The sequence below is a fragment of the Guillardia theta genome (assembly GCF_000315625.1).
Source record: "Guillardia theta CCMP2712 unplaced genomic scaffold GUITHscaffold_16, whole genome shotgun sequence".
In the NCBI taxonomy this organism is placed as follows: Eukaryota; class Cryptophyceae; order Pyrenomonadales; family Geminigeraceae; genus Guillardia; species Guillardia theta.
This window is the reverse complement of record NW_005434658.1, coordinates 296,646-309,145: the sequence shown is the minus strand read 5'-3', so window position 1 is coordinate 309,145 and position 12,500 is coordinate 296,646. Positions and strand designations below refer to the sequence as shown.

Here is a 12,500-nt window from a genome sequence, read left to right as displayed (position 1 = left end):
TTCTCTCTCCTCCTCCTTCTTCACAACTACCGTCCTCGCTTTTCCGCTTCCCTCTTTCTCCTCCACCTGCCCCCCGCCCTCCCTGACCCCCTACCTCTCTCCTGCCCTTCCTCCTCTCCTCCTCTACTTGTATCGTGAGGTCTCTGGTGCCTCCCAGGACTGGACGGAACGTCAGCCGCACGGGATGCGATGATGACGGTCAAGGGGACGCTCGTCCCTAGAAGAGACATGTGAAGCTGTTTCCGTAGCGACGCTTCATGACGAGTCTCGCAGGTTCACCTCAGAGCAGCTGAGCATGGCGACCTGACCTTCTCACCTCCGTACCCCTCCCTTACCGCTCCATCCATCCATCCATCCCATCCCCTCCATCCCTCCCTTACCCCCTCATCCCCTCCATCCCTCCCTCAGACCCTCCATCCCCTCCGCTGTCCTCCCTTCCTCGCTCTTCCCTTCATTCACAAAACTCCCCAAGGCTCCTAAGGAGGAGGGTGAGCGTTTACCCTCCCTCGCTTGTAAACTACATCTCCGTCCTCACCCCTCCCTGGCCTTGCTCAGCACATGCTGCAACAGCTCGGGAAACTTGTTGACCATGAAGTGATCGCCCCGATTGCTCGACAGGAGCTCTGTCTTGAGGTTCTCGTGCACGTGCTGTGCTTCTCCGTAGGGGATGAACGGGTCCTGCTGATCTGCAAACTGGGACGCGAACTTGACATTGTCGCGCATCTGCTGCCAATCTGAGGGAGGGAGGGAGGGAGGGAGAAGGAGAGGAATGAGGACAGGAGGAGACAGTAGCGAAACGAAGGAGATGGGGGGAGGGGAGAGAGAGAAAGAGAGAGAGAAGGTGTAGGAAAAGGGGGCGAATGGGGGAGGGGGGAAGGGAGGGAGGGAGGAAAAGAGAGAGAGGAGGAGGAGGAGTTAGCAAACAACAAGCTCAACGCTATCGACTCACTCCAGGGTCTGTTGTAATACCCGCTGATCGCCTCGGAAGGAAGCCCGAGGTCTGTGTGGCATGCGGCGACTAGCACGACTCCCCTCACCCTGTGCTCCTCGATGAACCGCATGGCTGCCTCGGCCCCTGAACTGTGGCCGACTATGATGCTGTTCTCGTCTGCCCCCAGCTCGTTCTTCATGAAGGGCAACCAGATTCTCTCCTGCTCGTGGCCATTGAGTCAGCCCACCACCTGCTACCCTCCTGCTGCGTTGCCTTGGCTTCGAAGGGATCAGGCATGTCCTTCATGGCACATGACACTCCTGACTTCTCCAGCTGGACGCAGGTCAGACCGTCTTGCACGAGAAGCATGTAGTAACCGACCTCGTCATGCAGCCACTTGTACCAGTTGCAGGAAGCTATCGGTGTACAGCCTGTAGGGTCGTGAGATGTAGGACAGGAGAGGAGGCATCGAGTCTGGGATAGGATCGTGTGCTGGAACAGCGGTTGAGTTGCATTTTGTTGTGCAAGAAGAAAAGACAGGAAGAGACTAAAGGGGAAGAGCAAACCTGCGGTAGGCATGACAGATATGGGGAATGAACTATGACAGGGACAGGGACAGGCAGGAGGAGGGTGAGGATGAGCAGGACGAGGAAGACGGGGAGAACGAGGAGGACAAGGAGGAGAACAACGAGGACGAGGACGAGAATGGGGATGGGGATGTTCATGACCAGGAGGACGAGGATAATAATGACGACGAGGAGGGGGAGGACAGGGAGAAGGAAGAGGAGGAGGACAAACAAAAGGACAAGGAGGAGGACGAGGAGGACGAGGAGGACGAGGACGACGACGACGACGACGACGAGGACGAGGACGACGAGGAGAACGAGGAGCAGGACAACTATAAGGACGACGAGGACGAAGAGGAGAACGAGGAGCAGGACAACTACAAGGACAAGGACGAGGACGAGGACGAGGACGAGGAAAGTCTCCACCATTGCCGGGAACGATGAGTACGCGAGCTGCCATGAGGAGACCTATCATCTTAGGTATGGTGGTGGTGGGGTGTATATCTTCCACAAGGGGTCTTTCGAAAGGAAAAATGGGGGTATGGGTGGTAGAGTGAGGTGGGGTGGGGTAGCTCCGCTAAGGTAACCATGCACAGGAGCCGTTCGTGCGCGAGGAGCAGGGAGGAGAGGAGGATGGTGAAGAGAGGGTGCAACTGAGAGCTCAGAGATCTGAGTCCTTGGGTGAAGGATACAGACACCTCGTCCCATCAGCGACGAACACAGGTCATCCAACAATGGCCCCGCTAAGCCAGTTCCGACCGTTCCTCCTGTTCCTCCTCGCGCCTCTGCTCTCAACGACACACACGGCGAGTGGCATCGCAAGTGACCGAGGGCCCCGCTCCCGGTTGAACTTTTTGCTGCGGCTGAGAGGAGGGCAAAGCCAGAGCTTCAAGCAGCAGTTTGGGAAGCAGACCGCAGCTATGGAGCTTGACCACGAGGAGGACGAGGACAGGGTGAAGTCGAAGATGCAGTTTGAATCCAGGCTTTCTCAGCTGGTGCTGGGGGAACCCAAACCTGTGAAACACGACAAGCTGGTGGTGGATGACTATGAAGAGTTGAAGAAGTACCACATTCACGCCAACAAGATCGTAAAGGAGCGGCCCAAGTCAGCAAGGAGGAGCACGACCGAGGGTGGTACACAAGTATCCCTGAAGAAGAAAATGCGATCTCCTGACGCTCCTGTTCTTAAACGAGCGAGCGTGAACTGCACTCTTGCGATCGCACATGGCTTGTTCAACGCCACTGACTTGGCAACGTATCTCAAGCAAAGGATCAAATACAATGGGAAGCTGCACAACTATGATGATGCGATTGAAGTTAAGGTGGATGGTCACGATGTCATTGTCCTTGCATACAAACCTACCCAGATGAAGAAGAAGCGAGTTTGGTCTCGAAAGGTTTGTCGTGGAGGCTGATGATTTGCGTTGAAAGACTAAAATGAGAATCAGTTGTTCCTGTCCGAAGCATTCTCGACGAGATACATCAGATATCTGACGAAAAAATTCATTTGCAAGATAGAGCTGAAAGATATCGTGCGGCCAGTATCAGTGGACTTCTCCAAGGCGAGGTGAACGATCCGCAGTCTTGAAATCACGATGACTGAGACTTGACAATCCCTGCAGTCAAGAGAAAGGAGGGAAGGGCGTTAGATTCGAGATTCGATATACAAACATTCACAAGAACAAATATCACAAGATCAAGTACATAGCTAAGGTGGTCAAGTTTCAGACTGCAGGGACCACTGCTGTAACCAACTGACTTCCTCGACACAGCACGGAACCAGATTGGAGATGGCTAGGAAAAACCTCATCGCCAGCGCGTATGCAGTGAATGATGCCGACAAACTACACGTGACCAGGAAGATATCGATCTATTGCTGTGTATGATGGATGGGCAGGTTCCGCGTAAAGAAATGTACATGGAGCGAAAGATAAAAGCAACTGGTGGATAGGTGGGAGTGTGAAATGCATGACTTGACCATACTTTCTGTCTGCAGGAGAAAGAATCGGAGGGCTTGAATATCTCAAGCAGACGAGAAGGACGATAGCGGAGGTTGTTGATGGAGGAAGATTTCTCTTCACAGCTGACTGCTTTTCATCTCTAGGAGAAAGAAAGGAGAGGATCCCTACTCAAGGTAGAAATCTGGAATTTCGCCTTTCCACAACTCGTCTGCTTCCATTAACTCGCATATTAGCATTGGGTTGAGCTTCAGGAGAAAAGTTATCGTGCCCCATTTGGAGGGGCCATGGAAGACTGGAAAGACAGATCGATCCTGAAGTAGGAAGCACGCCTAAACTTCGAGCAATCCTGGCCTGAAACTGAAGTATTTGAGCACAGGCATGATCCCGACAGGTTGGGAAAGGGCATCAAGGCTCACAGGTTTGCTTCCGAGCGCTTCTCATACTTCTTCCTCACCCTTCCCTACAGCACTGCTGGTTACACGGCTACCTGGTCAATGAGGAACAGGCTGGGGGTGAGAGAGGGGGTAGCCAGTCTCCTGTACACTGGAATCGCCCCCGATGGGTTCAAGAGCATCCAGAAACGAGCTGCTGCGCAGAGGTTGAAGGACAGGTACTCGGAGGTGGCTGACTTGGTAGCCTCGCTGAACGAGATTGCCCCAGGTCTTTCGTCTATTCCTTCAGGAACTCCAGGTTCTACTCACAGATGGGAGAGGGGGACCGTACCATCCACAACTGGAAGCCAAAGTGGCTGCTGTCTGGGAAGATGGACTTGCACAAGAGAGACTGGCGTTAGTGGATTTAAGCTTCAACCCCCGGTTTGCCTCAAGCACACACTGTGTGATATCTTGCGAACATGTCGTCATACCAGTCCGCAACACTCTGAAACTACTACGATTCACTCAAAATCTCTCATCCTCCATGCGGGCTCAGATTGGTTAGCATCTTAGTACATCCCGTTGTATGGATATTGATCAGTGCCGACGAAGCCGCGCACATCCCTGTTGGGCGCAATGTCCTGATGGGCGGTGGGATCGCTGTACATGCTGTTGGAGTAGTCGAACCTGTCATGGCCCATGTCAGCTCAGATGGACGCATATGCGATCAAGCCAGTGATCAGCAAGGATAGCAACGCACTCACCCATGATCCCAGTAGAGCTGGTTGTCATAGGCAATGTAACCATCGCCTTGCGATCCAGCCCATGGGCGGTACCATGAGTGAGGTCCAAAGTGAGATTTAGCGGCACCGCCGGAAGGGGTCGGAATGCTGAAAGTCAATGCTGACAGCTCCTGGAACGAACGAATTTCGGAGAACATTCTGCGGACAACCATGTCAGTTTACCGTGAGTGTCCAGACATTGACCCAAATAATCATTCACTCCTTCCATCTAACGATTCACTGAGCGATCTGCACCTCATCTGTTCCCTAATGCCAGGCTACATGGCACTGGCCACTGGGTCACTTGTCTCAGCGGCTTCATGCCAGTACTACACGTCCTTGCCAAGTTGTCAGCCACCGCCAGCAGTCATTGCGGCTGCCAGAAATAGATTTCAGTGAACCTTGAGTCTCTGAGCGGGCCCGCCGCGGCGGTCAGCTCTGGCACCGTGACTGCGGGGGGGCGGCCCGGCCCGGGACCGGCGGTGACGCCCGGCGTCGAGGGCAGCGGCACGTGCGGCATCCGGAAGCTTAAAAGCACTCGGATGCGGGACTCCCGGACGGTTGGGGCTGTTCTCACTGTCACAGGCTTTTCCGACGGTCTTCTCGCCGCGGCCGTGTCCGTCCGAGTCAACTCTCCTGATTCAATCCTCGTACTGCATTTTTAACTTAACTTTGAGTAAAGTTGGCCCAGGCACTGCATGACAGTGTCACGCGGCGGCCGGGCGCTCACGGCCGGGCGGTGACTCAGTCACGGTTCACTGAGGCTCGCGCGGAGTCGGGCAGGGGCCCCGCCGGGCCCGGAGTCGGTCACAGATCGGATCGGCGGCGGGAAGGTGGGAATCTGGCACGGTTACTAGTTATGTTTCCAGTGGGGCTCCGCCGCACGTTACTATCACCCAACACACACAGGCTACACCTTGCTCAGCGGCTTCTTGCTGAAGATACCGGGCCGGTCAAGTTGACTAGTCACTGAGTACTACCCGGTGACCGGCGGCGTGACTACTCAGTAGTATATAATACTACTGGCTGACTGAGTTGACTGAATTTCAAACGGTATGTGAGGGGACGAGGGACAGGCAACGTCGCCGTCATGGGGACTTGAGAGAACAGCAGCGGCCGAGGCGATGCGTGAGGATAGGAGCAGGCGATGGCTCAAGAAGCATCATCGTGAGGATGATAAACAGAGCTAGGCGCTCGCAGATCGACCGAGAGCCGCCACATGCAGGCTCGGAACGCTTCTGGCTCGCCTTTCCTGCTGCTTTCTTGAGAAGTGTGCATGGACGACGGGGGCTTTGAGCTGGAGGTGCTAAAGAATGCGCTGAAATCGCTACAGTCAGACACTCAGCAGCGTGAGAGGTACCTCAAGTCCCGGCTGGATGGTCTGCATGACAAGGCACATAGAGAGAAGGCGCACTTGCTGAGTCAAGTCTCGGATCTGAAGAAGCAGTTGGCGAACAAGGGTCTCTCATCCCCGAAGGAGCTTCTGAGTGACGTTTCGAACAGCTTGTCCAATGTCTTGCAAGCGTCCAGTGCGCCGCTGCTAGAGCAAGGTGACAGGAACGAAGAAGGAAACGGCACGTCCCCAGGGTCTCCCCACGAGGGAGAGTGGTTGACATCTTCGCTCAGGATATTCCCCTCTGCTGCTGTGTCACCACTCATGAACCATGACTTTCCCGCTGATTCTGGCAGCGCCAAGGCAGGAGGAGCAGGAAGTCACCGTCTGCTCGGTCTCGAGTCGAAAGTGCAGAGTCAACAGGATGAGATCGTGGAGCTGCAGCACATGATGAGCGAGCGGGGGAAGCTAGTCAGCAGCCTTCAGCAGGAGCATGGAACCTTGATAGCGAAGATCGAAGAGAAGACAGACCGGGTTGCATCCCTCAAAAGCCAGATCTCATCTGTTCGCGACAGGATCGAACGGCTCGACGCCTTTGGACCTCCCCTTTGGATGGCCAGGCCAGGAGAGGACCGCCGAAGGGACACGATGGCGACCATCCTCGATGGGGCGTCAGGCTGTAACAACTGGCACATGTGCAATGTGAGTGACATGGATCTCGCACCGAAATTCAATGAGTTCAAGTCGAAGTTCGAGGACGAAGCTGCCATTCCCCTGAAGGAGATGGTACTTTCGTTCCTGACGGCTTTCCTGTTGAAGAATCCCAAGATTGGAGATTACAACTTAGTTCATAGCTTTCTTGGTGCTATGGAGAATCCAATTAAGACCAACAAGCTATGGAGTGGACTAGATGAGGATGATTTGGCTGATGCTATCGATGCGCTTGAAACGATGATCTTGAGAGACGCAAGGGTCTATCCCACAATTTTGAAGAACATGAGCAAAGATTGGAAGGAAAAAGATGAAAGGTTGCGGAAGAAGATGTGGTGCCTGCAATTTGTACAACCTTGGGTGTGTTTTTCACTTTGCCGTTCAACTTGCATCTGATTGTTCGGTTCGATTTTTCAGCACCTTGACATACGCAAGTGCCATTATACACATCCAGCGTTGATTTTTGCCAGACAAATGATTTGCCAATTGCTCAAGGTAATTGTTTCTCACTCAGTGCTGTTTTGATGCCGTTGATGTTTGTATGCCCAGGTACAATCTCCACAAGAAATGCTTGAGTGTGTGTATCAGTCTGCGAGGATGATTTTCCGGATGCTGAATGAGACAGCCATCTTGACGGGTCAGTCTATCTTAGATGGCTCTTCCACACCTTGACGTGTCCTGCAGGTGGATCAGCTGCTTCAGCGGACGAGTTCTTGCCGGTAATGCCGATGACTTGTTTCCTCCCCTTGTGCGTTCCTTGTATGGCTGTCGTCATTCAACCTTCAGATCTTCATCATCTGCGTCCTCAAGGCTCAGCCACGGAATGTATACAGGTGATGCCCCATCTCGAGCAGCTCAAGCTGACCTTGTGTACTATCCTTGCTCGCAGTATGCTGGAATACATCTCGCACTTCAGGAATCCAAAACGCTTCGGCGGCGAGCGCCAGTACTTCTTGGTTCAACTGCAAACAGCTGTGACTTTCATCGACAACTTGACTGCAAGGTGAACTGTACCTTATTCTTTCCAGCCTCTGACGATACATTGACTGCAAGCTCTCTCTCAATGGACGCGGACGAATTCCATCGGAAGCTCAAGTCGAAGGTTGTGAGCCCTCAAATGCTGCCTTGGTTGTACTGATCATCGGACACCACTGAAATATCGCTCCAGGAGGCAGCCTGGGAGTCGAAGCAGAACATGTAAGCTGAGTATCATGATTCTAACGACAGTATACTGCGGTGACTGTCCCGTATCTTCCTGCAGCGCAGCAGATAGTTCAGCGTCGCACTCGTAGCAAGTGATTGCCAGCTACAGCGACTAGCGACAATTTAGCTATCTTGAGTGCCGTCACAAGTTAACAGACGCATATTGAAGAATTATCGGAATGCTGATACTGAAACTTGAAACTCAACTATCCCCATCAGCTGCTCACACGCAGACACGGCACAGCCGCCGGTCGCGCGCAATGCTGATGGATCCGCCGAGTGATCGCATGCCAGTCAGACAGCGCCGAGTTAACAAAACTCTGGCGGCAATGTAGTACGTTTGACGAAGAGGAGGCCTTCCTAGCCGTCTTGCTCAGAAGTTGCCACTCGGGTTTCATATGAGTTCTAGCCTTATACAGTCTATCCGAGGCTCTCATGTGCTCCTCAACTCAGTGAATCCTTGTTTCGTGTGCATTAAACTCCGGGTCTTCTTTTTTAAGTTCGGAGCAAAACTTGAACTTTCCGAACTGTCTTCACGGTTGCAGCCCAGGTCGATATGATATCTGCATTACTTTGGCATAGTACAAGTCTAACACTGAACTTGTACTCCGTCAAATGCCGGGCCCGGGCCGCCGGGCGGCCCGGCCCCCCCCGGCGGTCAGCCGCGCAGAACTTGAATTTGAGTGGCGACAAGGCCCAGATTCAAATGGCCGAAGGGCAAGTGGTGCGCTGAGAGACCACGTACCCCTGGTTCGGACCGGAAAAGAGCCTGAAAGGAAGGGGTCAAGAATGTAGGGGGGGTCCGGGGCCAGGATGGTCGTTGCCACACGACTCAGGCAACCTGAGGTACCGTTTTAGTTGGAGGTGGGGGTAGTAAGTTCGACGGAGCCTTCCATAGCAATGGTGGGGTACTTTTGGTAATTATGGGGGTCCACTGTCAAGATAAGCCTGTGGGGGTGGGATGAATTGATGCAGGGTGGGGTAGTGAATCTGAACGGTGAGAGTATGAGCTTTTAACGGTGGGCATGGCGGCAGAAACACGCTCCAGGCAATGCAGATGCAGGAGGAAGGGTCAGAGATGATGTGGATGCAAAGAAGAAGGAAGAGAAGGTAGACTGCAATGAGGGCACGGGGACTTGCTCGTAGGGAGTATGAGGACGAACATAGCTGAGGAGGTGTAGGGAGGAGTTTCCTGGTCACCAGTTGAAATTTTGAATTGAAGACAACGATGATTGTGGAAAACAACGCAGAAGACGATGCGTGAGAATGAAATGTTAATCGTATCGAGTTCAAACAAGTATCAATGGGCTCCGATGTGAGAGGAAAGAAAGTAATGTGATAGTTGTTGTAACACCTTTGTAAATCGCCGATCACACAGCAAGGAGTCTATTTGATTGTAGAAATAGCCAGGATTCGCCAGGAGTGGACGAATAGAATGTTATGAATCATTCTTGTGACTCAGATCTTGTTAGATACGTTTCAAACATATGTATGACGAAAGCGGTTTTGAATGTTTTCTTGATTTGCAGGTTGTGACTGGACGCTGCATTCATATCGTTGCCGGGATGTCCGCAGAACTCGCAAAGGGGCACCATTTTTCCATCTGCAAACGATGTTTCCTCAAGCAGATGTTGTAGTTCAGCTAGTGTCTTTTCGCCTTCTGTGCAGGTTTGATTGATGATGCGGTGTAGATCAGTGCACTGACAGAGATATGAATACAGGAGTAGAAAATAAGATAATGTCCGACAGTGTGAAATCAGGATACAATACTCGCTCTTCAAAGAAGAAACAGAAAGATGGAGTCCAATCAGATGAAAGGTTCCGTCATCACAATCCAAAACATCTTGGTTTGATGTTTGCGCAGGACAAGCGCTCAATCGCTCCCGCATCCCGATGACATCGAGATGGTGATCGCTGCAGCGTCTGAAGATGAGAATATGCGTGGAAGCAACTCAGTAGAAAATCCTCCCAATGCGATGCATGTCGAACTGCACAAGGTGCAAACCTCGATTTCATATCTTATGGAGCTCATTTCATGACGATTACCAGGAGCATCCAGACGGCGATTCAACCATGCAGGATACGGAAGCAAGCAGTTCACATAGAATAGGTACATTGGTTTTCCATCTTGCGCGCATTCTTTGACCATGTCCGTGGTTTCCAGACCCGGAAGGGAGTGAAAGCAACGAAGTTGCTCAGAATACAATGATGAAGGATGGGGAAAGCCCGGCAACACAGATGGTTTTTCGAACCAGACCAAACAACCCCCTGCTCCTCCTGACTGTCAAGCTCTTGGATACGTATCAGGGGATCAATGAAAAGTATTATGCAAAACAGGATCGAAGACACAATGATGGATATGACGATGAGAATGGGGATTACATTATCAGACCTGGGGATGTGATTAACAATCGATACAAAATTGTTACAAGGTCAAACGGATCGTCTCCTCTGTTGGGAAAAGGATCTTTCGGTCAAGTTGTATATGCTATTGATACCATGGAAAGCAATCGGAACAAGCAACATGTCGCAATCAAGATAACCAAGAATCATCGCCACTGGCACGAGCAGGCGAAAAGTGAAATTGCTCTCTTGAAGAAATTACGGGGGATGAACTCAGTGATTCAGAATGGGATCTCAATTGATTGGGTGGACTATGCAAATGTCGTGAAGTTGACCGACGACTTCGTTCATAGGAACCATTGTTGTCTGGTCTTTGAGCTGCTGCCCTTCACGCTGTATGATCTCCTCAAGTACTCCAAGTACAAGGGAGTCTCGCTGCAGCTGGTGTCCAAATTTGCGAAGCACTTGGTGAAAACCCTTGACTGTTTGCGGCACCCTGACCTGGACGTGATCCATTGTGACTTGAAACCTGAGAATGTCATGCTTGTCCGACACGATGACCACAGAGTCAAGGTGATTGACTTTGGAAGCTCTTGCAGCTCCAAACGACAGCCGTTCACCTACATCCAATCTCGCTTCTACAGATCTCCTGAGGTGCTGCTGTGCCATCCTTACAGCTACCCGATCGACATGTGGAGCTTGGGGTGCATTCTGGTGGAGATGCATACTGGGCAACCTCTTTTCAACGGGAAGAACGAAGCGGAACAGATGTACAAGATTTGTGACGTCCTCGGGATGCCTCCGATGGAGATGGTCAAGAACGCCGGGGCCAAGTCAAAGGTCAAGTCTTGCTTCAAGTTCGACGAGTCCAGGTACTACATCGTGGTTGATTCCAAGGTTTTGGAACGAGCAACTCGAGACTTCAAGCAAATCATCAGGAAACCCTCCCCTCCGCCATATTCGGCGGAGCAGGAAGCCATGTACAGTATGTTCGAAGACCTCATCCTCAAGATGTTGACATTCGACCCGAACGCGAGGATCACGCCCAAGGAAGCGATGCGCCATCCTTTCCTTCAGGGCCACGAGCCTCTGGCACGGGCTAGCAAAGGTGACAAGAGCGACGGGGCATCCGATGCCCCCGCAGCGAAAACCCCGAGAGCGGACAAAGTGGACCAGGCATCGCAAACAAACAAATGATACCACAGCGGCAGAGCGACACGATGTACCATACACAACATGAATTTGTCAAGTTAACGCGCATAACAAGTCTGTACATTCAATGGAAATGTGGAATACCAAGGTCAGTTATAAATAAAGAGAAATTAGATGAACACTTGCGCACTGCTCCCCTGCCACCTCACTCGTCTTCTAGCTTGAAGCCTAGCTTCGTGTCGAAGATCTCCAGACTGTCGCTCCCCTGCCATGGCATGAAGTCAAGATCCTGGACGAGGCTGCCGTTGCCGCATGCGTACTCCATGGCCAGCTCGACATGCAAGTCTCTCCGGCCGTCGATGTCGGTGGGTCCAACCACTCCGAGCAACTTGATCTCTTGTGTCTGCACGTAACTCTGAAAGTACTTGAGCCTCTTTTTCGCTCCCTTGTCCAGGTTGTTGATAGCGTAGTCGAAGTCGGCCGCCACGTTGTGGCCCCGCAGCATCGGCTTGTCTGGCTCCCCGGGCAGCTCCCAGACCTTGTGGAGAGCATAGCGGATGAAGGTCACGCCATACCAGATGGCTCTCGGCGCCTTGCGCTTCTTGTTCCTGCTGCCATAGTCGTGGATGTAACAGGTTTGACCGAGGGCGAGGTAGAGCAGGAGCGTGTTGTCGAGGCCGTTGACGATGCCGTTGAAGTTCCTGGACTCACAGTGCGAGCTCTGGATACGCGTGAACGCGACTGGGACGCCATTCAGCATGGGAAGCGCCTCCAGCCCGTTGCTGAGGTTGATGAAATGCACAGCTCCCTCCCTCGACATCTCAACATGGCTCGCTTGCCCTCGCAACCTCGTCCTCCTCTGGGTCTGGAAGCGAGCAGCCCTGGCATGCAGGCATGCAGAAGCTCCGAAAGCAGGAGGCATGAAGGCGCCAGCGAGCCTGAGGCTGAGCATGACAATGGCGAGCGCGAGCTGGCGGCGCAGTAGCGACATGGCGCACCCACGGATTGAATTTACGAGCAGCCGCATCTGGTTGGGGTTGGGATGGTCGGGGTAATGGCGGGAAGGTGAAAGGGTGAAGGAGGGTGGGTGAGGAGGAGGAGGAGGGAGGAGGGAGGAGACGAGGTCGAAGAGAGAGGTGGAGAG

General features: G+C 52.7%; 7 protein-coding genes across 8 annotated transcripts in view; 4 read left to right on the top strand and 3 right to left on the bottom strand.

Annotated features, from left to right (window-relative positions):
- GUITHDRAFT_104274 (hypothetical protein) overlaps positions 1 to 307 on the top strand; it is a gene marked incomplete at both ends in the record, with an annotated part of 3,747 nt that extends 3,440 nt beyond the window's left edge. The window contains 2 exons of the mRNA XM_005836800.1: positions 158 to 230; positions 274 to 307. Of these exons, the coding sequence (XP_005836857.1) occupies positions 158 to 230; positions 274 to 307 (107 nt within the window). The remainder of the gene's footprint in view (positions 1 to 157; positions 231 to 273) is intronic.
- Positions 308 to 499: 192 nt separating this feature from the next.
- Positions 500 to 1,974, bottom strand: GUITHDRAFT_161960 (hypothetical protein; the record flags this gene model as incomplete). The annotated part of the gene is made up of 5 exons (XM_005836799.1): positions 500 to 734; positions 950 to 1,151; positions 1,205 to 1,264; positions 1,313 to 1,362; positions 1,924 to 1,974. Coding segments are annotated over 5 exons (566 nt in total), but the record flags the coding sequence as incomplete, so codon positions are not given.
- Positions 1,975 to 2,231: 257 nt separating this feature from the next.
- On the top strand, positions 2,232 to 4,251 carry GUITHDRAFT_104271 (the record flags this gene model as incomplete). Of its 2 annotated transcripts, XM_005837012.1 has the most annotated exons (10): positions 2,232 to 2,894; positions 3,012 to 3,064; positions 3,120 to 3,210; positions 3,270 to 3,347; positions 3,395 to 3,440; positions 3,494 to 3,549; positions 3,710 to 3,774; positions 3,835 to 3,876; positions 3,925 to 4,068; positions 4,119 to 4,251. In XM_005837012.1, the coding sequence occupies 10 exons, from the start codon at positions 2,232 to 2,234 to the stop codon at positions 4,249 to 4,251; spliced, it is 1,371 nt and encodes a 456-aa protein (XP_005837069.1). The 2 variants fall into 2 exon arrangements, with proteins under 2 accessions (XP_005837069.1, XP_005837070.1); XM_005837013.1 differs by lacking the exons at positions 3,120 to 3,210; positions 3,270 to 3,347; positions 3,395 to 3,440; ... (3 more) ...; positions 3,925 to 4,068; positions 4,119 to 4,251 and having other exon boundaries at positions 2,658 to 2,840; positions 2,946 to 3,068.
- Positions 4,252 to 4,401: 150 nt separating this feature from the next.
- Positions 4,402 to 4,874, bottom strand: GUITHDRAFT_104270 (hypothetical protein; the record flags this gene model as incomplete). The annotated part of the gene is made up of 3 exons (XM_005836798.1): positions 4,402 to 4,519; positions 4,597 to 4,773; positions 4,870 to 4,874. 3 exons carry the CDS (start codon positions 4,872 to 4,874, stop codon positions 4,402 to 4,404), a joined length of 300 nt encoding a protein of 99 aa, XP_005836855.1.
- Positions 4,875 to 6,763: 1,889 nt separating this feature from the next.
- On the top strand, positions 6,764 to 8,039 carry GUITHDRAFT_151319 (hypothetical protein). Its single transcript, XM_005836797.1, has 9 exons — positions 6,764 to 7,018; positions 7,076 to 7,153; positions 7,208 to 7,295; positions 7,343 to 7,377; positions 7,445 to 7,491; positions 7,548 to 7,661; positions 7,712 to 7,760; positions 7,827 to 7,855; positions 7,920 to 8,039. The coding sequence occupies exons 1-9, from the start codon at positions 6,815 to 6,817 to the stop codon at positions 7,948 to 7,950; spliced, it is 675 nt and encodes a 224-aa protein (XP_005836854.1). The 5' UTR covers positions 6,764 to 6,814; the 3' UTR covers positions 7,951 to 8,039.
- A 2,060-nt stretch (positions 8,040 to 10,099) lies between these two features.
- Positions 10,100 to 11,401, top strand: GUITHDRAFT_67343 (hypothetical protein; the record flags this gene model as incomplete). Its single annotated transcript, XM_005836796.1, has 1 exon — positions 10,100 to 11,401. One exon carries the CDS (start codon positions 10,100 to 10,102, stop codon positions 11,399 to 11,401), a length of 1,302 nt encoding a protein of 433 aa, XP_005836853.1.
- A 160-nt stretch (positions 11,402 to 11,561) lies between these two features.
- Positions 11,562 to 12,500, bottom strand: part of GUITHDRAFT_104267 (hypothetical protein) — a gene marked incomplete at both ends in the record, with an annotated part of 1,842 nt that continues 903 nt past the window's right edge. Inside the window, one exon of the mRNA XM_005836795.1 lies at positions 11,562 to 12,326. Within this exon, the coding sequence (XP_005836852.1) occupies positions 11,562 to 12,326 (765 nt within the window). The remainder of the gene's footprint in view (positions 12,327 to 12,500) is intronic.